The sequence below is a fragment of the Salvelinus alpinus genome, chromosome 21, assembly GCF_045679555.1.
Source record: "Salvelinus alpinus chromosome 21, SLU_Salpinus.1, whole genome shotgun sequence".
Taxonomy (NCBI): domain Eukaryota; kingdom Metazoa; phylum Chordata; class Actinopteri; order Salmoniformes; family Salmonidae; genus Salvelinus; species Salvelinus alpinus.
In genome coordinates this window covers 23,884,567-23,911,451 of record NC_092106.1, presented here as the reverse complement: position 1 = coordinate 23,911,451, position 26,885 = coordinate 23,884,567, and the positions used below count along the sequence as shown (strand labels likewise).

Below are 26,885 nucleotides of genomic sequence, written 5' to 3'. Positions count from 1 at the left end.
TTGTAGGCCTCCTTGCTCGCACACGCTTTTTCAGTTCTGCCCACACATTTTCTATGGGATTGAGGTCAGGGCTTTGTGATGGCCACTCCAATACCTTGACTTTGTTGTCCTTAATCTTGTCAATAGGGGGACGCTGTTTTCACTTTGGAAAAAATCGTGCCCAAATGAAACGGCCTCGTACTCTTTTCTAGATCATACAATATGCATATTATTCCTATTGCATAGAAAACACTCAGAAGTTTCTAAAACTGTTTGAATTATGTCTGTGAGTAAAACAGAACTCATTTTGCAGCAAACTTCCATGCAGGAAGTGAAAAATCTGAAAACGAGGCTCTGTTTCAGGGCCTGCCTATTCAATTGCCTTATATTTATCGATATGCATGCACTTCATACGCCTTCCACTAGATGTCAACAGGCAGTGGAAGGTGGAATGGGGTGTCTAGCTTGATCTGAGGCCGAACAAGAGCTTTTGGAGTGGCAGGTCAGGAATTTTCTTTGTCTACCAACGCGCGCGAAGTACCTCGACATTGTCTTCTGATAAGCGTTCGGTATACACGGCGAATATCTCCGGCTCTGATTTTATTTGATACATGTGATAATAACATCATAAAGTAGGTTTTTTCAACCGAGTTTTATCAGTTTATTCAATGTTTATTGGGACTTTTGGAATTTTCCGTTCTTTGCGCCAAGAGTTGATGGGCATGTTCGCGCCACATGGCTAGCTAAGGTTGCTAATTCGACAGAAGAAATGGACATTCTAAAACCAAACAACGATTTATTCTGGACCAAGGACTCCTTGTACAACATTCTGATGGAAGCTCAACAAAAGTAAGAAAACATTTATGATGTTATTTCGTATTTCTGTGTAAAATGTTGAGTCCTATTCTCCGCCGTTTTGGTGAGCGCTGTCTCGCAATAACGCAAGCTGTATGTTATGGTAAAGTTATTTTTAAAAATCTAACAGCGGTTGCATTAAGAACCAGTGTATCTTTCATTTGCCATACAACAAGTATTTTTATGTAAAGTTTATGATGAGTTCTTTGGTCAGATTAGGTGAGTGTCCAAAATATCTCTGGAGATTCTGGTGAATCGATGCTACGTATTCACAATGTATAATCAGGATTTGTAGCTCTAAATATGCACATTTTCGAACAAAACATAATTGTATTGTATAACATGATGTTATAAGACTGTCATCTGATGAATTTGTTCAAGGTTAGTGATTAATTTTATATCTTTTGCTGGTTTTTGCGAAAGCTACCTTTTGCGGTGAATAAATGCGTTTGTGTGTTTGGCTATTGTGGTAAGCTAATATAATTCTATATTGTGTTTTCGCTGTAAAACACTTAAAAAATCTGAAATATTGGCTGGATTCACAAGATGTTTATCTTTCATTTGCTGTACACCATGTATTTTTCATAAATGTTTTATGATGAGTATTTAGGTATTTCACGTAAAACTATGATTTATACCTCAAATATGCACATTTTCGAACAAAACATAAATGTATTGTATAACATGTTATAAGACTGTCATCTGATGAGTTGTTTCTTGGTTAGTGACTAATTTTATCTTTATTTGGTCGGTTTTGTGATAGCTACCTATGCGGTAGAAACATGGTGAAAATATGCGGTTGAGTCTTTGGCTATTGTGGTTAGCTAATAGAAATACATATTGTGTTTTCGCTGTAAAACATTTTAAAAATCGGAAATGATGGCTGGATTCACAAGCTGTTTATCTTTCATTTGCTGTATTGGACTTGTGATTTCATGAAATTATATTATATGATATCTCTGTCCCGTTAGGCTAGGCTATGCTAGTCAGCTTTTTTGATGAGGATGCTCCCGGATCCGGGATGGGTATCACTGAAAGGTTTAAGCCATTTTGCCACATCTTTGGAAGTAGGCTTGGGGTCATTGTCCATTTGGAAGACCCATTTGCGACCAAACGTTAACTTCCTGACTGATGTCTTGAGATGTTGCTTCAATATATCCACATAATTTTCCTTCCTCATGATACCATCTATTTTGTGAAGTGCATCAGTCCCTCCTGCAGCAAAGCACCACCACAACATGATGCTGCCACCCCCGTGCTTCACAGTTGGGATGGTGTTCTTCGGCTTGCAAACATCCCTTTTTTTCCCTCCAAACATAACGATGGTCATTATGGCCAAACAGTTCTATTTTTGTTTCATCAGACCAGAGGACATTTCTCCAAAAAGTATGATCTTTGTCCCCATGTGCAGTTGCAAACCGTTGTCTGGCTTTTTTATGGTGGTTTTGGAGCAGTGGCTTCTTCCTTGCTGAACGGCCTTTCAGGTTATGTCGATATAGGACTCCTTTTACTGTGGGTATAGATACTTTTGTACCTGTTTCTGGGATTGATTTGCACTTTTCGCATCAAAGTACGTTCATCTCTAGTAGACAGAACGCGTCTCCTTACTGAGCATTATGACGGCTGCGTGGTCCTATGGTGTTTATACTTGCATACTATTGTTTGTACAGATGAATGTGGTACCTTCAGGCGTTTAGAAATTGCTCCCAAGGATGAACCAGACTTGTGGAGGTCTACATTATTTTTCCTGAGGTCTTGGCTGATTTCTTCTGATTTTCCCATGATGTCAAGCAAAGCGACACTGAGTTTGAAGGTAGGCCTTGGAATACATCCACAGGTACACCTCCAATTGACTCAAATGATGTCAATTAGCCTATCAGAAGATTCTAAAGCCATGACATCATTTTCTAGAATTATCCAAGGTGTTTAAAGGCACAGTCAACTTAGTGTATGTACACTTCTGACCCACTGGAATTGTGATACAGTGAATTAAAAGTGAAATAATCTGTCTGTAAACAATTGTTGGAAAAATTACTTTTGTCATGCATAAAGTAGATGTCCTAACCGACTTGCCAAAACTATAGTTTGTTAACAAGAAATTTGTGGAGTGGTTGAAAAAGGAGTTTTAATGACTCCAACCTAAGTGTTTGTAAACTTCCGACTTCAACTGTATATACAGGGTCACTGCCAATAACACATGTACAATGTGCAGGTGTACTGGAATATTTTGAGGTAGATATGTACATGTAGGCGGGGGATTAGGAGAAAGTGACTGGTACCAGGTTAAATAATACTACTAATAGTAAACAGTATGGCAGCAGCATAATTGGTCGGTGTGTGTGTGCGTGGTGTTGAGTGTCTGTGTGTAAGTGTTTGGGTGTTAATGTGAGTGTGTGTGTTTGTGAGTGTCATTGTAGGCGTGATAGGCGGATGTACATGTAAACAAGGCTGAAAAGTGACTGTTAGCAGGAATATATTCCCTCCACAATCACCCAACCGCAACCCAATTGAGATTGTTTGGGATGAGTTGGACCACAGAGAAGGAAAAGCAGCCAACAAGTTCTCAGCATATTTGGAACTCCTTCAAGACAGTTGGAATAGCATTCCAGGTGAAGCTGGTTGACAGAATGCCAAGAGTGTGCAAAGCCGTCATCAAGGCAAAGGGTGGCTACTTTGAAGAATCTGAAATATAAAATGTATTTTGATTTGTTTAACACTTTTTTGGTTACTACATGATTCCATATGTGTTATTTCATAGTTTGGATGTCTTCACTATTATTCTATAATGTAGAAAATAGTCAAGATAAAGGAAACCTCTTGAATGAGTAGGTGTGTCCAAACTTTTGACTGGTACTGTATAAATACTTATGGTAATAACTAGTGGTAATATATACAGTGCCTTCAGAAAGTATTCATACCCCTTGACTTATTCCACATTTTGTTGTGTTACAGCCTGAATTCAAAATGTATTACATAGAGTTTCTTTCTCACCAATCTACACACAATACCCCATTAAAGACTAAATGAAAACATGTTTTTAGACATTTTAGCAAATGTATTAAAAATGATAGACAGAAATATTGAGTCAATACTTTGTAGATTCACCTTTGGCAGCAATTACAGCTGTGAGTCTTTGTGGGTAAGTCGCTAAGAGCTTTCAGCACCTGGCTTGTGCAACGTTTTCCCATTATTATTTTCAATATTCTTCAAGCTCTGTCAAAATGGTTGTTGATCATTGCTAGACAACCCTTTTCAGGTCTTGCCATAGATTTTCAAGTAGGTTTAAGTCAGAACTGTAACTCAGTCACACAGGAGCACTGTCTTCTTGGTAAGCAACTCCAGTGTAGATTTTGCCTGGTGTATTAGGTTATTGTCCTGCTGAAAGGTGAATTCATCTCCCAGTGTCTGGTGGAAAGCAGACAATCAGGTTTTCCTCTAGTATTTTGCAATTTATTTTCTTATCCTAAAAAACTCCCCAGTCCTTAACGATTACAAGCATACCCATAACATGAAGCAGCCACTACTATGGTACTCAGTGATGTTTGGATTTTCGCCAAATATAACACTTTGTATTCAGGACAAAAAGTTATTTGCTTTGCCACATTTATTGCAGTATTATTTTAGTGCCTTGTTGCAAACAAGATGCATGTTTTGGAATATTTTTATTCTGTACAGGCTTACTTCTTTTCACTCTGTCAATTAGGTTATTATTGTGGAGTAATTACAATGTTGTTGAAACATCCTCAGTTTTCTCCTATCACAGCCATTAACTCTGTAACTGTTTTAAAGTCACCATTGGCCTTATGGTGAAATTCCATTAAGTTAGGAAGGACGCCTGCATATTTGTAGTAACTTGGTGTATTGTTACACCGTCCAAAGTAATTAATAACTTCACCATGCGCACAGGGATATTCAATGTCTGCTTTTTACACTTGTACCCATCTACAAATAGGTGCCCTTCTCTGTGAGGCATTGGAAAACCTCCCTGGTCTTTGTGGTTGAATCTGTGTTTGAAATTCACTGCTCGACTGAGGGACCTTACAGATAATTGTAAACTCAGCAAAAAAAGAAACGTCCATTTTTCAGGACCCTGTCTTTCAAAAATAATTAGACGCCTAAGACAGCGCTACAGGGAGACAGAACGGACAGCTGATCGTCCTCGCAGTGGCAGACCACGTGTAACAACACCTGCACAAGATCGTTACATCCGAACATCACACCTGTGGGACAGGTACAGGATGGCAACAACAACTGCCCGAGTTACACCAGGAACGCACAATCCCTCCATCAGTGCTCAGACTGTCCGCAATAGGCTGAGAGAGGCTGGACTGAGGGCTTGTAGGCCTGTTGTATGGCAGGTCCTCACCAGACATCACCGGCAACAATGTTGCCTATGGGCACAAACCCACCGTCGCTGGACCAGACAGGACTGGCAAAAAGTGCTCTTCACTGACGAGTCGCGGTTTTGTCTTACCAGGGGTGATGGTCGGATTCACGTTTATCGTCGAAGGAATGAGCGTTACACCGAGGCCTGTACTCTGGAGCGAGATCGATTTTGAGGTGTAGGGTATGTCATGGTCTGGGGCGGTGTGTCACAGCATCATTGGACTGAGCTTGTTGTCATTGCAGGCAATCTCAACGCTGTGCGTTACAGGGAAGACATCCTCCTCCTGTAGCGGCAGCCTTCCTCCTCTTCACGAGAAGAGAAGGTGTAGCAGGGATCGGACCAACACGCAGCGTAGCCAGTGCTCAACATGTTAAATAAACGAAACTGTGAACACTTACAACAATACAAAAATAACAAACGTGGCAATCCGAAACAGTCCTCTCTGGTGAAACGAAAACAAAGACAGGAAACAACCACCCACAAACCCCAACACAAAACAAGCCACCTAAATATGATTCCCAATCAGAGACAACACAAAACACCTGCCTCTGATTGAGAACCATATTAGGCCAAACATAGAAACAGACAAACTAGACACACAACATAGAATGCCCACCCAGCTCACGTCCTGACCAACACTAAAACAAGTAAAACACACAAGAACTATGGTCAGAACGTGACAGTACCCCCCTCCTGAGGTGCGGACTCCGAACGCACCACCTAAAACTCTAGGGGAGGGTCTGGGTGGGCATCTGTCCGCGGTGGCGGCTCTGGCGCTGGACGAGGATCCCACTCCACCATTGTTTTTGTCCCCCTCCTTAGCGTCCTTTGAGTGGCGACCCTCGCCGCCGACCTTAGCCTAGACTGGACTGAGGAGCGCCTCTGGACTGAGGGAACTCCTCCGGACTGAGGGACAGCTCCGGACTAAGGGACAGCTCATGACAGAGGGGTAGCTCATGACTGAGAGGTAGCTTATAACTGGGAGGTAGCTCAGGACTGAGAGGTAACTCATGACTGAGAAGTAGCTCCGGACTGAAAGGCAGCTCCGGACTGAATGGCAGCTCCGGACTGAATGGCAGCTCCGGACTGAATGGCAGCTCCGGACTGAATGGCAGCTCCGGACTGAATGGCAGCTCCGGACTGAATGGCAGCTTATGACTGGAGGGCAGCTCATGACTGGAAGGCAGCTCATGACTGGAGGGCAGCTCATGACTGGAGGGCAGCTCATGACTGGAGGACAGCTCTGGCTCCTGACTGGCGGGTGGCTCTGGCAGCTCCTGACTGGAGGGCGGCTCTGGCAGCTCCTGACTGGCGGGCGGCTCTGGCAGCTCCTGACTGGCGGGCGGCTCTGGCAGCTCCTGACTGGCGGGCGGCTCTGGCTCCTGACTGGCGGACGGCTCTGGCTCCTGACTGGCGGACGGCTCTGGCGGCTCCTGACTGGCGGACGGCTCTGGCGGCTCCTGACTGACGGACGGCTCTAGCGGCTCAGGACAGACGGGCGGCTCAGACGGCGCTGGGCAGACGGGCGGCTCAGACGGCGCTGGGCAGACGGGCAGCTCAGACGGCGCTGGGCAGACGGGCAGCTCAGACGGTGCTGGGCAGACGGGCAGCGCAGACGGCGCTGGGCAGACGGGCAGCTCAGACGGCGCTGGGCAGACGGGCAGCGCAAGCGGCGCTGGGCAGACGGCAGACTCTGACCTGCTGAGCCGCACATTAGGCCTGGTGCGTGGTGCCGGAACTGGTGGTACCGGTTTGTAGACACGCACCTCAAGGCTAGTGCGGGGAGCAGGAACAGGGCACACTGGACTCTCGAGGCGCACTATAAGCCTGGTGCGTGGTACCGGCACTGGTGGTACCGGGCTGAGGGCACGCACCTCAGGGCGAGTGCGGGGAGAAGGAACAGTGCGTACAGGGCTCTGGATACGCACAGTAGGCTTGGTGCGTGGTGCCGGAGCTGGTGGTACCGGGCTGGAGACACGCACCACAGGGAGAGTGCGTGGAGGAGGAACAGGGTTCTGGAGACGCACAGGAAGCCTGGTGCGTGGTGTTGGCACTGGTGGTACTGGGCTGGGGCGAGGAGGTGGCACCGGATATACCGGACCATGAAGGCGTACTGGCTCTCTTAAGCACCGAGCCTGCCCAACCTTACCTGGTTGAATGCTCCCCGTAGCCAGGCCAATGCGGGGAGGTGGAATAACCCGCACTCGGCTGTGCTGGCGAACCGGGGACACCATGCGTAAGGCTGATGCCATGTACACCGGCCCGAGGAGACGCACTGGAGACCAGATGCGTTGAGCCGGCTTCATGGCACCTGGCTCGATGCCCACTCTAGCCCGGCCGATACGTGGAGCAGGGATGTACCGCACCGGGCTATGCACACGTACAGGAGACACCGTGCGCTCTTCCGCATAACACGGTGTCTGCCCGTACTCTAGCTCTCCACGGTAAGCCCGGGAAGTTGGCGCAGGTCTCCTACCTGACTTCGCCACACTCCCCTTTAGTCCCCCCAAGACATTTTTGGGGTTTCTTCTCGGGCTTCCTACCGCGCCGTCGTGCTAACCTCATTCGCCGGTATCCCTCCGCACATTGCTCCATAGAATCCCAGGCGGGCTCCGGCACTCTCCCTGGGTCGACCGACCACCTGTCTATTTCCTCCCAAGTGGTATAACCCAGATCTTGCTCACGCTGCCGAGCTAGCTCCTCAAAACGCCGCCTCTCCACTTTCGCTGCCTCCAGCTCAGCTTTGGGGCGGCGATATTCCCCTGGCTCTGCCCAGGGTCCTTTTCCATCCAACTCGTCCTCCCAATTCCAAGAATCCTGTGTAATGGGCCGCTGCTGCTGCTGTCGCTGCTGCCCGTTACTACGCTGCTTGGTCCGAGTTTGGTGGGTGGTTCTGTAGCGGCAGCCTTCCTCCTCTTCACGAGAAGAAAAGGTGTAGCAGGGTTCGGACCAACACGCAGCGTAGCCAGTGCTCAACATGTTTAATAAACGAAACTGTGAACACTTACAACAATACAAAAATAACAAACGTGGCAAACCGAAACAGTCCTCTCTGGTGAAACGAACACAAAGACAGGAAACAACCACCCACAAACCCCAACACAAAACAAGCCACCTAAATATGATTCCCAATCAGAGACAACACAAAACACCTGCCTCTGATTGAGAACCATATTAGGCCAAACATAGAAACAGACAAACTAGACACACAACATAGAATGCCCACCCAGCTCACGTCCTGACCAACACTAAAACAAGTAAAACACACAAGAACTATGGTCAGAACGTGACACCTCCCTCCTCCCTCCCTCATGACCCTCCAGCATGACAATACCACCAGCCATACTGCTCGTTCTGTGAGTGATTTCCTGCAAGACAGGAATGTCAGTGTTCTGCCATGGCCAGTGAAGAGCCCGGATCTCAATCCCATTGAGCACGTCTGGGACATGTTGGATCGGAGGGTGAGGGCTAGGGCCATTCCCCCCAGAAATGTCCGGGAACTTGCAGGTGCCTTGGTGGAAGAGTGGGGTAACATCTCACAGCAAGAACTGGCAAAGCTGGTGTAGTCCATGAGGAGGAGATGCACTGAGGTACTTAATGCAGCTGGTGGCCACACCAGATACTGACTGTTACTTTTGATTTTGACCCCCCCTTTGTTCAGGGACACATTATTCAATTTCTGTTAGTCACATGACTGTGGAACTGAATCGTATGTTCTTACAAATATTTATACATGTTAAGTTTGCTGAAAATAAACGCAGTTGACAGTGAGAGGACGTTTCTTTTTTTGCTGAGTTTATGTGTGAGGCACAGAGATGAGGTAGTCATTCAGCAATGATGTTTAACACTATCATTGCACACAGAGTGAGTCCATGCAACATTATGTGACTTGTTAAGCACATTTCTACTCCTGAATGTATTTAAGCTTTCCATATCAAGGGGGTTGAATAGTTATTGACTCAAGACATTTCAGTTTTTCCTTTTTTATTAATTGGCAAAAAAAATAAAAAAACATAATTCCACTTTGATATTATGTGATATTGTGTGTAAACCAGTGACAAAAAAAAAATCGAAATGTAATTCAGCCTGTAACACAACAACATTTTGAACAAATCTAAGGAAATGAATACTTTCTAAAGGCACTGTAATCGTGTAATAGTGACAAGTAGCAGGATAAAATAGATAGATACTAATAAAATAGATAGGTAATAGGAATCAATAGTCAATGAGCGGCAACATAGTGGTAGGAATAAATCGAATAAATAATCATTTTAGCAGCAGCGTAGGTGTGAGGGAGAGTAGTATTTGTTAACCATTTAACAGTCTTATGGCCAGGGGATAGAAGCTGTATAGGAGTCTGTTGGTCTGAGGCTTGATGCACCTGTACTGTCTGCCGGACGGGAGCAAGGAGAACAGTCCATGTCTCGGGTGGCTGGAGTCTTTGGCAAATGTTGGGGCCTTTCTCAGACACCGCCTGGCATGTACGTCCTGAATAGAACAATGCTGCTGCTGTTTAGAACCAGAGTTACATTGAGATATCAAGTGCAGTTGACTCATGAGATGTAGCGTAGCAGCTAGTTAGCTTGAAATAGATGATAAACCCATAAGGATATTAGTGATGCCCAGGAACAGCTGTGCAGTATGCTGTAATGATTGGTTTTATTAGTGGCTGTATTCTGTTAGATGGTTGTGATGTGATGCTGTTCACTGGGTTTATAGAGAGCAGATTAGGTTATCATTGCCTATATTGAAGAGGGAACACATTTCTTAAAGTTGAGTAAATTTGAGAGATTTATCAATGTGTATTTGATTTATAACAGTCATCCCTCATCCTTGTATAATGCTGGTTAGAGATGAATGTACATAAAAACTTGTGATAGGCTGTTTATTTAAAGACTATGCCACATCTTGGAAATTCCCAACTTTTTAATACCTTCAAGAAATTAAGATATTCTCAGCGGATCGAAAATATGCTAATAGTGTTTTTTCTTTTCCCAAAGCCCCTCCCACTTTTACGACCACGCCCCCACAGTATGTGGAGGCCAAGGAGGGGGGCAGCACACTGCTGACTTGCTCCGCCCAGGGAAACCCCAAACCAATGATCAGCTGGCTGAGGGAGGGGGAGGAGCTTGCAACCAGTGGAAAATACACGGTAAGCCAAAATGGACAACAAATGTACTGTACCCTCGGGCTAGAAATACAAGCCCTTTAAACCTTGAATCAGCAGTGAAATGGTCTGTGAAAGTGACTCTTTAGGTCAGTGGAAATAAAACATGCTAGCATTTCCTCCAGGTTAATATTGGATTTGTCAATTTTCTAGGGCTGCCATGACGTTCTTTGATATTTAGGGAAATGATCCTTGAAGGTATGTGGATTCCAGATAATTAAGCCCTTTAAGGTCTTGGAGACATTCAGATGTGACATTGAAATCTTAGATATGATACCTGTCTTGCATGCTTAAGACCAGCCACACCCCACCGCTTCTGAGGATGTCACTGCTCCTGATGTTTTTTTTTTGTTGCTATGGAACAAAAGTACAGTAAGCACTGAACAGTATGGACATATTCAGAACAACTGAACAGTATGGACATATTCAGAACAACTGAACATTATGGAAATATTCAGAACAACAGAACAGAATGGAAATATTCAAAACAACTGAACAGTATGGAAATATTCAGAACAACTGAACAGTATGGAAATATTCAAAACAACTGAACAGAATGGAAATATTCAGAACAACTGAACAGAATGGAAATATTCAGAACAACTGAACAGAATGGAAATATTCAGAACAACTGAACAGTATGGAGATATTCAGAACAACTGAACAGAATGGAAATATTCAGAACAACTGAACAGAATGGAAATATTCAGAACAACTGAACAGAATGGAAATATTCAGAACAACTGAACAGAATGGAAATATTCAGAACAACTGAACAGAATGGAAATATTCAGAACAACTGAACAGTATGGAAATATTCAGAACAACTGAACAGTATGGAAATATTCAGAACAACTGAACATTATGGAAATATTCAGAACAACAGAACAGAATGGAAATATTCAGAACAACAGAACAGAATGGAAATATTCAAAACAACTGAACAGTATGGACATATTCAGAACAACTGAACAGTATGGACATATTCAGAACAACTGAACATTATGGAAATATTCAGAACAACAGAACAGAATGGAAATATTCAAAACAACTGAACAGAATGGAAATATTCAGAACAACTGAACAGTATGGAAATATTCAGAACAACTGAACATTATGGAAATATTCAGAACAACAGAACAGAATGGAAATATTCAGAACAACAGAACAGAATGGAAATATTCAAAACAACTGAACAGAATGGAAATATTCAGAACAACTGAACAGAATGGAAATATTCAGAACAACTGAACAGAATGGAAATATTCAGAACAACTGAACAGTATGGAAATATTCAGAACAACTGAACAGAATGGAAATATTCAGAACAACTGAACAGAATGGAAATATTCAGAACAACTGAACAGAATGGAAATATTCAGAACAACTGAACAGTATGGAAATATTCAGAACAACTGAACAGTATGGAAATATTCAGAACAACTGAACAGAATGGAAATATTCAGAACAACTGAACAGAATGGAAATATTCAGAACAACTGAACAGTATGGAAATATTCAGAACAACTGAACAGAATGGAAATATTCAGAACAACTGAACAGAATGGAAATATTCAGAACAACTGAACAGAATGGAAATATTCAGAACAACTGAACAGAATGGAAATATTCAGAACAACTGAACAGTATGGAAATATTCAGAACAACTGAACAGAATGGAAATATTCAGAACAACTGAACAGTATGGAAATATTCAGAACAACTGAACAGTATGGAAATATTCAGAACAACTGAACAGTATGGACATATTCAGAACAACAGAACAGTATGGAAATATTCAGAACAACTGAACAGAATGGAAATATTCAGAACAACTGAACAGAATGGAAATATTCAGAACAACTGAACAGTATGGAAATATTCAGAACAACTGAACAGAATGGAAATATTCAGAACAACTGAACAGAATGGAAATATTCAGAACAACTGAACAGAATGGAAATATTCAGAACAACTGAACAGAATGGAAATATTCAGAACAACTGAACAGAATGGAAATATTCAGAACAACTGAACAGAATGGAAATATTCAGAACAACTGAACAGAATGGAAATATTCAGAACAACTGAACAGAATGGAAATATTCAGAACAACTGAACAGAATGGAAATATTCAGAACAACTGAACAGAATGGAAATATTCAGAACAACTGAACAGAATGGAAATATTCAGAACAACTGAACAGAATGGAAATATTCAGAACAACTGAACAGAATGGAAATATTCAGAACAACTGAACAGTATGGACATTTTCAGAACAACTGAACAGTATGGAAATATTCAGAACAACTGAACAGTATGGACATATTCAGAACAACTGAACAGTATGGAAATATTCAGAACAACTGAACAGAATGGAAATATTCAGAACAACTGAACAGAATGGAAATATTCAGAACAACTGAACAGTATGGAAATATTCAGAACAACTGAACAGTATGGACATTTTCAGAACAACTGAACAGAATGGACATATTCAGAACAACTGAACAGTATGGAAAGTTTCAGAACAACTGAACAGAATGGAAATATTCAGAACAACTGAACAGTATGGACATATTCAGAACAACTGAACAGAATGGACATATTCAGAACAACTGAACAGTATGGAAATATTCAGAACAACTGAACAGTATGGAAATATTCAGAACAACTGAACAGAATGGAAATATTCAGAACAACTGAACAGAATGGAAATATTCAGAACAACTGAACAGAATGGAAATATTCAGAACAACTGAACAGAATGGAAATATTCAGAACAACTGAACAGTATGGAAATATTCAGAACAACTGAACAGTATGGAAATATTCAGAACAACTGAACAGTATGGACATATTCAGAACAACTGAACAGTATGGACATATTCAGAACAACTGAACAGTATGGACATATTCAGAACAACTGAACAGTATGGAAATATTCAGAACAACTGAACAGAATGGAAATATTCAGAACAACTGAACAGAATGGAAATATTCAGAACAACTGAACAGAATGGACATATTCAGAACAACTGAACAGAATGGAAATATTCAGAACAACTGAACAGAATGGAAATATTCAGAACAACTGAACAGAATGGAAATATTCAGAACAACTGAACATTATGGAAATATTCAGAACAACTGAACAGAATGGAAATATTCAGAACAACTGAACAGAATGGAAATATTCAGAACAACTGAACAGAATGGAAATATTCAGAACAACTGAACAGTATGGCTAGTTTATACAATACAAGATTTCACAGACTCCAAAACATTCTCTACACAATGTTCTTATGCCTGATAGACAATTTGAGTTGTGAATGCATGATCATTTTGTGGCGATAGATTATTAGTCTAAAAACATGCCTTTTCCTCAATCTGGGTACTTGGGCTGTAGATATACTATACATGCTTTCACAGACTCCAAAACAATGTGTACACAATGTTATCAGTTTAGGGAAGCCTGATGATGACAATTTACAGTCATAAATGCTACACTCTTTTTGTGAAAATGTACGATTTGTTTTGATTAAAAACATGCATGTTCCTCTATCTGGGTACTCAGACTAAGCTGTAGATATACCGTAAAAGCTTTCACAGACGCCAAAACATTCTCTACACTATTTTGGTGGCAATACAGTAGGTTATTGTCTTAAAACGTGCATTTTCATCTATCTGGGTACTCACACTGGCTGTAGATAAGCCTATACAGTCTGTTTCATAACTCATGTTCAAGTAAGAAGCCAGTCTATAGGTGTGGTTGTGTGTGCTGGTGAAATTTTCTGCACACACCACCATCTCTCTGAGTATACGTAAGACTGCACCCAGATTGCAGATCGGCACCCAGATTGCAGATCGAGAAGCCCTTAATTGGACTGTCTGGCATGTCTGTGATTGGCCAGGAGTCTCTGTCATTCAGGCTGCAGAAGGCCTGCAGAGGGCAGGTCCCTGAGGGGAGGAAGAACAGTCTAGGCGTGTCAAGCCACGGCTGCACCCCCTCTCTCATTTGTCATGTTTTGCGTTAGTGTTCCAGTTCTCTTTAAGGAACCCTGTGAACCATAGACAACCCCCTCTCTTACCCTTCGCTCACCCCTCCCTACACTCAGATGTTTCAAATGGAGTAAATCCCTGAGCTAGCTGAAGGCTTGCTGAAGGCTGCACCTAACATTTGGACTTGATATGTGATGTACAGGAAGTGACAGCTCACCTCATTCCTATGTCATTGTGTCTGTCACTCAGCTGGCCCTCTGTCTTATCCCTCTCTCACCCCTCTCTCGCTCACCCATCTCTCATCCCTCTCTCTCACCCCTCTCTCTCTCACCCCTCTCTCATCCCTCTCTCACCTCTCTCTCATCCCTCTCACCCCTCTCTCATCCCTCTCACTCACCCCTCTCTCATCCCCCTCTCTCTCACTCCTCTCTAACCCCTCTCTCATCACTCTCTCACCCCTCTCTCATCCCTCTCTCTCACTCCTCTCTCATCCCTCTCTCATCCCTCACTCACTCCTCTCTCACCTCTCTCTCATCCCTCACTCACTCCTCTCTCACCCCTCTCTCACTCCTCTCTCCCTCCTCTCATCCCTCTCTCTCACCCCTCTCAGGCTCCCACATCACAGCCTCATCAAAGGTCAGAGTGGAGGAGCCCAGGGCTTTAACATGTTTGCAATAGTAAACGATTGGAAGACTTCCTCATGCATTATTAATCCCCTCCTAATGCATCAATATTACATTACTCTTAATATGAATGTTATACTAAACATGAATATCAACAGTGAGCCAAGAGCCTCACATCTAAACCATGCTTTAATGCAGACAGCATTTAGGCGCATTGGTAGTGAGGGTGGAATATGTTTATGATTTGTTTGAACGCTCAAATTGTTTTTGATTTCCATGTGGTTGGTTTGCTGTGAGAGGAAACTGGAAAAACTTTTATATTCCCGACCAAGCAATAGTCTATACATTTGAGGACTCCCATTGTAGTAAAAAGATGGTGGTAATGTTTGCGCTCCATGGATGGTGTCCTTGAGGACTTGGTAGAGAATGGCAGGAATGTGACAGTGGAGAGAAGAGGAGGAATCATGGTCATCATCTCAGCACACCCTGCTGTTTGAGGTCCCACACATGAATCAATGTGTCCACCTCCTCCACCTTCGTCTCCTCATCCTCCCCTCCCCATCCGCCTTCCATATAGCTATAGAAATGGCCTGCTGACTATTACACTGCTGCAAGTGTAGTGTAGGTTACTGTGTCATAACTGTGGCCCAGCTATGTGTGTTTGTCCTGCCATGGAGTGGGATTAAAAGGGAGTTCTACCTCAGCTGGGCTGACCCAAGGCAGGATGGACCACTGTGTGAGTGTGTCTAGTTGCTGCTAAACTCTCTTGAGTGAAAGGTTTGAGAGACAGATGAATAGGTATAATCCCAGAGGTTTAACAGATTCCCTACCATTGGCTTGAATGGACAGGGCTACAGCTGTGTGTATCCTGAATGGACAGAACCCAGCAACCCTACTGCATCATTTACGAGGGTATTTTTATTAGGTTGGGTTATTGTGTTCCCTCCCTGCTTATTGGTTCCTGTCAGCGTCTTCCTCGGCAGAGGGGAGAGGAAATACAGGAGCACAGTGAGACGTTTCCCAGGTTACCGCTTGGAGAGATTAGCCTCACATCACAACCAAAGTTAATTAGAGAATAACCTCATCCCCAGGCTATTACGCACAGTGCATATAAGCCTGGGATATCAACCAGTCAAAGTTTTCCTTAGTGGCAGTGACTATAGAATTCTATGGGTGTGACCTCCTGAGTATTTCAGTATTGTCATTTATTTGTCATTTAATTTGAGCAAATCACAGGGTTGTGAGGCGTGGCTCTGTGCTTCTGGTTTACTAGCGTATGGGGGAGAGTTTGGGAGAAGGTGTTGTGTGAGATGATTGTTTGGTAGATTAAGCCAATTAAGCCAATTCCTATGTGCCTGGAGTTTCTCCCGGCTCTCTGTATTGGCTCACGAAGACCAAGTTTGATGCATTGGTCCACCAGACTCTTCGCGCATTTGGACGGAAGTATCTGGGAATGAGATGAATTAGAGAATTACATGATGATGAGTTTAGACTTTACAGTATTGGTTGTATGCTCTCTATATTAATACCTCTGTGCACAGACCTACCCACCGACTCACAGACCTACCCACCGACTCACAGACCTACCCACCGACTCACAGACCTACCCACCGACTCACAGACCTACCCACCAACTCACAGACCTACCCACTGACTCACAGACCTACCCACCGACTCACAGACCTACCCACCGACTCACAGAGCGAAACATACATTCCTACCAAAGACAGAGAACCTCAATCCTGCCTTGATTTTGGTGTGCAATTTCTCTAGGTTATGCTTATAAATACCATCTCTGTATGTTTGCTCTGTCTCTCACACATTTGTCCACACTAGGTGCATGATGGGAGTCTGACGGTGCTGGGGATCACTCGGGACGACAGAGGGGCGTATACGTGTCGAGCCTTCAGCGACCAGGGAGAGGTACTCCACACCACCCGTCTGCTGGTCCAAGGTAACAGTGCAAGGGTCACATTGTAATGTCACAGATGGGTGTAACTTCAGAGGTTGTTATGGTGGAGTGAGGGAGAAATCATGACTTTTCTCTACTGCGATGCACATTGATTACTGAGGATGAGTTTTGAGGAGAAGGTTCCTAGGACAATTGCTGTCTGAATACTGAAAGAACAGTTTGTCCTGACTGTCTGAATAATCCCTTATCTGAGAATCTTTATGCTATTTTTGCCTTACACATGCTATTAAACATCTATTACACGCCTACAGCTATACAGTACAGTGTCTAGATTGTGTTTAAGATAGAGAAATTAAGTCCTGCCGCTATCTATCAATCAATCAATCAATTTTATTTTATATAGCCCTTCGTACATCAGCTAATATCTCGAAGTGCTGTACAGACACCCAGCCTAAAACCCCAAACAGCTAGTAATGCAGGTGTAGAAGCACGGTGGCTAGGAAAAACTCCCTAGAAAGGCCAAAACCTAGGAAGAAACCTAGAGAGGAACCAGGCTATGAGGGGTGGCCAGTCCTCTTCTGGCTGTGCCGGGTGGAGATTATAACAGAACTATGCCAAGATGTTCAAAAATGTTCATAAGTGACAAGCATGGTCAAATAATAATCATGAATAATTTTCAGTTGGCTTTTCATAGCCGATCATCAAGAGTTGAAAAACAACAGGTCTGGGACAGGTGGCGGTTCCATAACCGCAGGCAGAACAGCTGAAACTGGAATAGCAGGAAGGCCAGGCGGACTGGGGACAGCAAGGAGTCACCACAGGCGGCAGTCCCGACGCATGGTCCTAGGGCTCAGGTCCTCCGAGAGAAAGAAAGAGAGAAGGAGAAAATTAGAGAGAGCCAAGATTTTCAAAATGTTCATAAATGACAAGCATGGTCAAATAATAATCAGGAATAAATCTCAGTTGGCTTTTCATAGCCGATCATTAAGAGTTGAAAACAGCAGGTCTGGGACAGGTAGGGGTTCCGTAACCACAGGCAGAACAGTTGAAACTGGAATAGCAGCAAGGCCAGGCGGACTGGGGACAGCAAGGTGTCATCATGCCCGGTAGTCCTGACGTATGGTCCTAGGGCTCAGGTTCTCAGAGAGAAAGAGAGAACGAGAGAATTAGAGAGAGCATACTTAAATTCACACAGGACACTGGATAAGACAGGAGAAGTACTCCAGGTAACCAACTGACCCTAGCCCCCCGACACAAACTACTGCAGCATAAATACTGGAGGCTGAGACAGGAGCGGTCAGGAGACACTGTGGCCCCATCCGAAGAAACCCCCGGACAGGGCCAAATAGGAAGGATATAACCCCACCCACTTTGCCAAAGCACAGCCCCCGCACCACTAGAGGGAAATCCTCAACTACCAACTTACAATCCTGAGACAAGGCCGAGTATAGCCCACAAAGGTCTCCACCACAGCACAAACCAAGGGGGGGCGCCAACCCAGACAGGAAGATCACGTCAGTAACTCAACCCACTCAAGTGACGCACCCCTCCTAGGGACGGCATGAAAGAGCACCAGCAAGCCAGTGACTCAGCCCCTGTAACAGGGTTAGAGGCAGAGAATCCCAGTGGAGAGAGGGGAACCGGCCTGGCAGAGACAGCAAGGGCGGTTCGTTGCTCCAGAGCCTTTCCGTTCACCTTCACACTCCTGGGCCAGGCTACACTCAATCATATGACCTACTGAAGAGATAAGTCTTCAGTAAAGACTTAAAGGTTGAGACCGAGTCTGCGTCTCTCACATGGGTAGGCAGACTGTTCCATAAAAATGGAGATCTATAGGAGAAAGCCCTGCCTCCCGCTGTTTGCTTAGAAATTCTAGGGACAATTAGGAGGCCTGCGTCTTGTGACCGTAGCGTACGTATTGGTATGTACGGCAGGACCAACTCGGAAAGATAGGTAGGAGCAAGCCCATGTAACGCTTTATAGGTTAACAGTAAAACCTTGAAATCAGCCCTTGCCTTAACAGGAAGCCAGTGTAGGGAAGCTAGCACTGGAGTAATATGATCAAATTTCTTGGTTCTAGTCAGGATTCTAGCAGCCGTATTTAGCACTAACTGAAGTTTATTTAGTGCTTTATCCGGGTAGCCGGAAAGTAGAGCATTGCAGTAGTCTAACCTAGAAGTAACAAATGCATGGATTAATTTTTCTGCATCATTTTTGGACAGAAAATTTCTGATTTTTGCAATGTTACGTAGATGGAAAAAAGCTGTCCTTGAAACAGTCTTGATATGTTCGTCAAAAGAGAGATCAGGGTCAAGAGTAACGCCGAGGTCCTTCACAGTTTTATTTGAGACGACTTTACAACCATCAAGATGAATTGTCAGATTTAACAGAAGATCTCTTTGTTTCTTGGGACCTAGAACAAGCATCTCTGTTTTGTCCGAGTTTAAAAGTAGAAAGTTTTCAGCCATCCACTTCCTTATGTCTGAAACACAGGCTTCTAGCGAGGGCAATTTTGGGGCTTCACCATGTTTCATTGAAATGTACAGCTGTGTGTCATCCGCATAGCAGTGAAAGTTAACATTATGTTTTCGAATAACATCCCCAAGAGGTAAAATATATAGTGAAAACAATAGTGGTCCTAAAACGGAACCTTGAGGAACACCGAAATGTACAGTTGATTTGTCAGAGGACAGACCATTCACAGAGACAAACTGATATCTTTCCGACAGGTAAGATCTAAACCAGGCCAGAACTTGTCCGTGTAGACCAATTTGGGTTTCCAGTCTCTCCAAAAGAATGTGGTGATCGATGGTGTCAAAGGCAGCACTAAGGTCTAGTAGCACGAGGACAGATGCAGAGCCTCGGTCTGACGCCATTAAAAGGTCATTTACCACCTTCACAAGTGCAGTCTCAGTGCTATGATGGGGTCTAAAACCAGACTGAAGCATTTCGTATACATTATTTGTCTTCAGAAAGGCAGTGAGTTGCTGCGCAACAGCTTTTTCTAAAATCTTTGAGAGGAATGGAAGATTCGATATAGGCCGATAGTTTTTTATATTTTCCGGGTCAAGGTTTGGCTTTTTCAAGAGAGGCTTTATCACTGCCACTTTTAGTGAGTTTGGTACACATCCGGTGGATAGAGAGCTGTTTATTATGTTCAACATAGGAGGGCCAAGCACAGGAAGCAGCTCCTTCAGCAGTTTAGTAGGAATAGGATCCAGTATGCAGCTTGAAGGTTTAGAGGCCATGATTATTTTCATCATTGTGTCAAGAGATATAGTACTAAAACACTTAAGTGTCTCTCCCGATCCCAGGCCCTCGCAGAGCTGTGCAGATCCAGGACAGCTAAGCCCTGGAGGAATACGCAGATTCAAAGAGGAGTCCGTAATTTGCTTTCTAATGGTCATGATCTTTTCCTCAAAGAAGTTCATGAATTTATTACTGCTGAAGTGAAAGCCATCCTCTCTTGGGGAATGCTGCTTTTTAGTTAGTTTCGCAACAGTATCAAAAAGAAATTTTGGATTGTTCTTATTTTCCTCGATTAAGTTGGAAAAGTAGGATGAGCGAGCAGCAGTGAGGGCTCTTCGGTACTGCACGGTACTGTCTTTCCAAGCTAGTCGGAAGACTTCCAGTTTGGTGTGGCGCCATTTCCGTTCCAATTTCCTGGAAGCTTGCTTCAAAGCTCGGGTATTTTCTGTATACCAGGGAGCTAGTTTCTTATGACAAATGTTTTTCGTTTTTAGGGGTGCAACTGCATCTAGGGTATTGCGCAAGGTTAAATTGAGTTCCTCAGTTAGGTGGTTAACTGATTTTTGTCCTCTGACGTCCTTGGGTAGGCAGAAGGAGTCTGGAAGGGCATCAAGGAATTTTTGTGTTGTCTGAGAATTTATAGCACGACTTTTGATGCTCCTTGGTTGGGGTCTGAGCAGATTATTTGTTGCGATTGCAAACGTAATAAAATGGTGGTCCGATAGTCCAGGATTATGTGGAAAAACATTAAGATCTACAACATTTATTCCATGGGACAAAACTAGGTCCAGAGTATGACTGTGGCAGTGAGTAGGTCCAGAGACATGTTGGACAAAACCCACTGAGTCGATAATGGCTCCGAAAGACTTTTGGAGTGGGTCTGTGGACTTCTCCATGTGAATATTAAAATCACCAAAAATTAGAATATGATCTGCTATGACTACAAGGTCTGATAGGAATTCAGGAAACTCAGAGAGGAACGCTGTATATGGCCCAGGAGGCCTGTAAACAGTAGCTATAAAAAGTGATTGAGTAGGCTGCATAGATTTCATGACTAGAAGCTCAAAAGACGAAAACGCCATTTTTTTTTTTGTAAATTGAAATTTGCTATCGTAAATGTTAGCAACACCTCCGCCTTTGCGGGATGCACGGGGGATATGGTCACTAGTGTAACCAGGAGGTGAGGCCTCATTTAACACAGTAAATTCATCAGGCTTAAAACTTCTTGCAACTATAGGGGGTGCTGTTCCGCATTAGCATATTTGGGTCTCCAAATTAAACTGCCTCGTGCTAAATTCTTGATCGTACAATATGCATATTATTGTTATTATTGGATAGAAAACAGTCTATAGTTTCTATAGGAGTTGAAATTTTGTCTCTGAGTGGTACAGAACAATTTTTACAGCACTTTTCATGACAGGGTTCAGATTTCAGAAATTTTTACCTCTGATCTGGGGTCTGTTTATAAGGCCACAGTGAATGCTATGAAGAAACCGACACTGCCTACGTCTTCCTCTGGGTGTCTGTACGTCATCACGTTTTCAATGAAATCGATGGGACGTTCACAGCCATTATAAATGACCAAAATGTACAGAGACCGCCCTTTCTCAACGTGCGCCTCAAGCGTGAAGGCCATCGGACATGCCTCGTTCCAAATCGTTTTCTAACCAGCTATATTTCTCCGGTCATGTTTTCAGTCGTTATAGTTGTTAAAAACATCAGAATGTAGTTAATTTTAACCGTTTTATAGCAATTTATATCCGTTTAGTGCGATTCTGAGGAATTTATTTGTCGTGCACTTTCTAGCTTTGGGAACGTTTCGCGGTCTCGGTCGTTGTTAGTGGACATTTCGAAGGACAGAGGACATCTATCGACCAAAAGACGTTTATAACATAGAAAGGATACATTGCCCAAGAATATGATGGAAGATCAGCTCAAAGTAAGCAATATTTAATATGATAAACCGTGTTTCTGTCGAAATATTTTAAACGCATACATCGCCATTTTGTTTGGTATAGCTTCACTTGGCCAACCCTGTATTGAAAAGTAAGGATAATTTTAAAAATGTAAATCAGCGGTTGCATTAAGAACTAATTTGTCTTTCGATTCCTGTCAACCCTGTATTTTTTAGTCAAGTATATGATTAGCTTTTAATTAAACTAGATCACTCTGATAGATGACGTCAGACATATTGAGGCTTGATTTCCTAGTATTTTTATTGTGTAACCACGGTTTTGTATGGCTAAATATGCACCTTTTCGAACAAACTGTATATGTATGTTGTAAAATGATGTTACAGGAGTGTCATCGGAAGAATTCTGAGAAGGTTAGTGAAAAAATTAATATCTTTTGGCGGTGATTACGTTATAGCGCTCTTTGGCTGGAATCGATGCTCTGGTAACGTTTTCACATGTAGTATGCTAACTTATCGATTTATTGTGTTTTCGCTGTAAAACGCTTAGAAAATCTGAAATATTGTCTGGAATCACAAGATCTGGGTCTTTCCATTGCTATGCTTTGTCTATTCTTATGAAATGTTTTATGATGAGTAAATTGGTCATACACGTTGCTCTATCTAGTAATTCTAGTCGATTTGCGATGGTCGGTGCAATTGTAAACTGTGATTTCTACCTGAAATATGCACTTTTTTCTAACAAAAACTATCCTATACCATGAATATGTTATCAGACTGTCATCTGAAGAGGTTTTTTCTTGGTTAGTGGATATCAATATCTTAGTTGAGCCGAATTGGTGATAGCACCTGAAGGAGTAAGAAACTGATGGAGTTAGAATAGTGGTGTATTTTGCTAACGTGTTTAGCTAATAGATTTACATATTTTGTCTTCCCTGTAAAACATTTTAAAAATCTGAAATGGTGGCTTTATTCACAAGATCTGTATCTTTCATCTGGTGTCTTGGACTTGTGATTTAATGATATTTAGATGCTACTATCTACTTCTGAAGCTATGCTATCTATGCTAATCAGTGTGTGGGGGGTGGGGGGTGATCCCGGATCCGGGGTTGAGGTTCTAGAAAGGTTAAGCCATGTTTCAGTCAGGCCAATCACATCAAGATTATGATCAGTGATTAGTTCATTGACTATGACTGCCTTTGAAGTGAGGGATCTAACATTAAGTAACCCTATTTTGAGATGTGAGGTATCACGATCTCTTTCAATGATGGCAGGAATGGAGGAGGTCTTTATCCTAATAAGATTGCTAAGGCGAACACCGCCATGTTTAGTTTTGCCCAACCTAGGTCGAGGCACAGACACAGTCTCAATGGGTATGGCTGAGCTGACTACACTGACTGTGCTATTGGCAGACTCCACTAAGCTGGCAGGTTGGCTAACAGCCTGCTGCCTGGCCTGCACCCTATTTCATTGTGGGGCTAGAGGAGTTAGAGCCCTGTCTATGTTGGTAGATAAGATGAGAGCACCCCTCCAGCTAGGATGGAGTCCGTCACTCCTCAGCAGGTCAGGCTTGGTCCTGTTTGTGGGTGAGTCCCAGAAAGAGGGCCAATTATCTACAAATTCTATCTTTTGGGAGGGGCAGAAAACAGTTTTCAACCAGCGATTGAGTGCTGAGACTCTGCTGTAGAGCTCGTCACTCCCCCTAACTGGGAGGGGGCCAGAGACAATTACTCGATGCCGACACATCTTTCTAGCTGATTTACACGCTGAAGCTATGTTGCACTTGGTGACCTCTGACTGTTTCATCCTAACATCGTTGGTGCCGACGTGGATAACAATATCTCTATACTCTCTACACTCGCCAGATTTAGCTTTAGCCAGCACCATCTTTAGATTAGCCTTAACGTCGGTAGCCCTGCCCCCTGGTAAACAGTGTATGATCGCTGGGTGATTCGCTTTAAGTCTAATACTGCGGGTAATGGAGTCGCCAATGACTAGGGTTTTCAATTTGTCAGAGCGAATGGTGGGAGCCTTCGGCGTCTCAGACCCCGTAACGGGAGGAGTAGAGACAAGAGAAGACTCAGACTCAGACTCCGACTCGCTACATAATGGGGAGAACCGGTTGAAAGTTTCTGTCGGCTGAATGAGCGACACCGGTTGAGCATTCCAACAGCATTTCCCTCCAGAAGCCATGAGAAAGTTGTCCGGCTGCGGGGACTGTGCGGGGGGATTTATACTAACGTTACTATCTGTACTTACTGGTGGCACAGACGCTGTTTCTTCCTTTCCTACACTGAAATTACCCTTGCCTAACGATTGCGTCTGAAGCTGGGCTTGTAGCACAGCTATTCTCGCCGTAAGGCGATCGTTCTCCTGTATATTATGAGTACAGCGACTGCAATTAGAAGACATCATGTTAATGTTACTACTTAGCTTCGGCTGTTGAAGGTGTTGACGAACCATGTCCAGATAAAGCGTCCGGAGTGAAAAAGTTGAATGAGGGAAAAAAGTTGCGATGGAAAAAAACTAAAAATATAAACGGTAATTAAAAACAAAAACAAAACAAAAAAACGTAAAGTTGTCAGCTAGCAAAGTAAAGTTGGCAGCAAAACGCACAGCAACAAAACGCACAGCAACACGTCTACTTAATAAGTATCTGTTTCCTGCCTTTGTCACAGTATGCAGGGATAGTGTTTGGTTTTATCAGTGTGGTAGTATGCTTTAGTCTGTATCAGTCAGTACTCTAAAGTCCTCTGGTGACCTAGTCTGTGGCTGCTGCTGCTGGTGGTGGTGTGTGTGTGTGTGTATCACTGTCTGTCTGAGGCATTCGTCACTGCCTGTCTCCGGTCCATTAACCAGGCTCTCTCTCGGCTAGACAGACACAGACACAGATCTGGGGTCTGCTCTGCTCAGATAAATGGATCTGATACAGGCTTCCTCCACTTCCTGCCTCTGCCTCACTCAGTCTACATCAAACACACACACACTCTTTCTCTCTCTCTCTCGCTCTCTCTCTCTCTCTCGTTCTCTCGCTCTCTCTCTCTCGCTCTCTCGCGCTCTCGCTCTCTCTCGCTCTCTCTCTCTCTCTATCAAAACAAGCACTGGATGAGTTAACAGGATGTATATTACAGCCGATGGAGCAGGTTGGTTTTATGGTAGGCTTGTTACGTATGATAGTGGGATAAAGATGTGTCAATTTCAGTCAATGTGCAAGTGTCTAAAAGGAATATGGGCAAGAAGTGCTTGGTTACATCTTGGATTTACGCTACTGACCCCTCTAAATACACGCACACACTGCATGCACATGCCTGATAATACATGAAGGTGAGGGGAAAGTTTTGAATGAATGGGTCTGACTGAAACATCCTCAAAAAACTCATACATGTCTTAGATGGTTTCAATAAATACAAATCCAGAGTGAATTGGAATAAATCTGAGATATCATGATACATATCAGTTTTGTACACCAGCAATATTGCAGCCTGTTTTTGTTTTTCACTAAGGAGTATCTATCCATAAGCAGGCTCTGTGGAAATGTGCCAGTGAAGTTGTCTAAAGCTCTCTGAGCAATTACAAGCAGCTATCGGAGGAGTCGTGATTCTCACTCAAATATCTGTTTTTATTTGTTCTGTGACTTAACCACTCTTTCAGTAGTCCCTCCTGGTGTATAAAGCCATTCAGTGTGTATTTAGGAAATAACCAGGAGGCTTGTAGCTGGGCCCACTTATAAAAGGCAGCTTACGTTTCACTGTCTGTAATATAGTACAGAGAGATAGAGAGCAGAGCAGCAACCTCAGGGCACTGAGTGTTCATGCTGTGGAGGCATCTGCAAGTCTGGCAACCAAGTATGTGGCTCAAGTTACAATATGCCTGCTTACTGTATCTCATAGACTACTAGAGAGAAGCCTTTGCCAGGGATCTACTGTACCTACGTAACAATAAACAGACGCTGTGTGAATGGGTCATAAGATAATAATTTGAGTATCCATATCTACGCTGAACAAAAATATGAATGCAACATGTAAAGTGTTGGTCCCATGTTTCATGAACTGAAATAAAAGATCCCAGAAATTTCCCATCGAACAAAAAACGTATTTCTCAAAAATGTTGTGCACAAATTTGTTTACATCCCTGTTAGTGAGAATGTGTCCTTTGCCAAGATAATCCATCCACCTGACAGGTGTGGCATATCAAGAAGTTGATTAAACAGCATGATCATTACACAGGTGCACCTTGTGCTGGGGACAATAAAAGGCCACTATAAAATGTGCAGTTTTGTCACACAACACAATGCCACCGATGTCTCAAGTTTTGAGGGAGCGTACAATTGCTGTGCTGACTGCAAGAATGTCCAACAGAGCTGTTGCCAGAGAATTTAATGTTAATTTCTCTACCATAAGCCCCTTCCAACGTCGTTTTAGAGAATTTGTCAGTACTGTACGTCCAACCGGCCTCACAACCACAGACCACGTGTAACCACGCCAGCCCAGGACCACCTGCGGGATTGTCTGAGACCAGCCACCCGGATAGCTGATGAAACTCTGGGTTTGCACAACCGAAGAATTTCTACACAAACTGTCAGAAACTATCTAAGGGAAGCTCATCTACGTTCTCCTCATCCTCACCAGGGTCTTGACCTAACTGCAGTTCGGCATCGTAACCGACTTCAGTGGGCAAATGCTCACCTTCGATGGCTACTGGCACGCTGGAGAAGTGTGCTCTTCACAGATGAGTCTCGGTTTCAATTGTACCGATTGACTGATTTCCTTATATGAATTGTAACTCAGTAAAATCTATT

General features: G+C 43.3%; 1 protein-coding gene and 1 long non-coding RNA gene across 5 annotated transcripts in view; one reads left to right on the top strand and one right to left on the bottom strand.

Moving 5' to 3' along the window:
* Positions 1 to 26,885, top strand: part of igsf9ba (immunoglobulin superfamily, member 9Ba) — a 90,341-nt gene that overhangs the window by 37,017 nt on the left and 26,439 nt on the right. For all 4 annotated transcript variants that reach the window (XM_071357426.1, XM_071357427.1, XM_071357428.1 and 1 more), the window contains exons 4-5: positions 10,222 to 10,373; positions 16,851 to 16,968. In XM_071357426.1, the coding sequence (XP_071213527.1) occupies positions 10,222 to 10,373; positions 16,851 to 16,968 (270 nt within the window). The remainder of the gene's footprint in view (positions 1 to 10,221; positions 10,374 to 16,850; positions 16,969 to 26,885) is intronic.
* LOC139548089 (uncharacterized) lies at positions 15,236 to 21,653 on the bottom strand. The gene is made up of 2 exons (XR_011669629.1): positions 18,353 to 21,653; positions 15,236 to 18,057 (listed from the first exon to the last, which is right to left on the bottom strand). It is a non-coding gene; the product is annotated as an uncharacterized lncRNA (long non-coding RNA).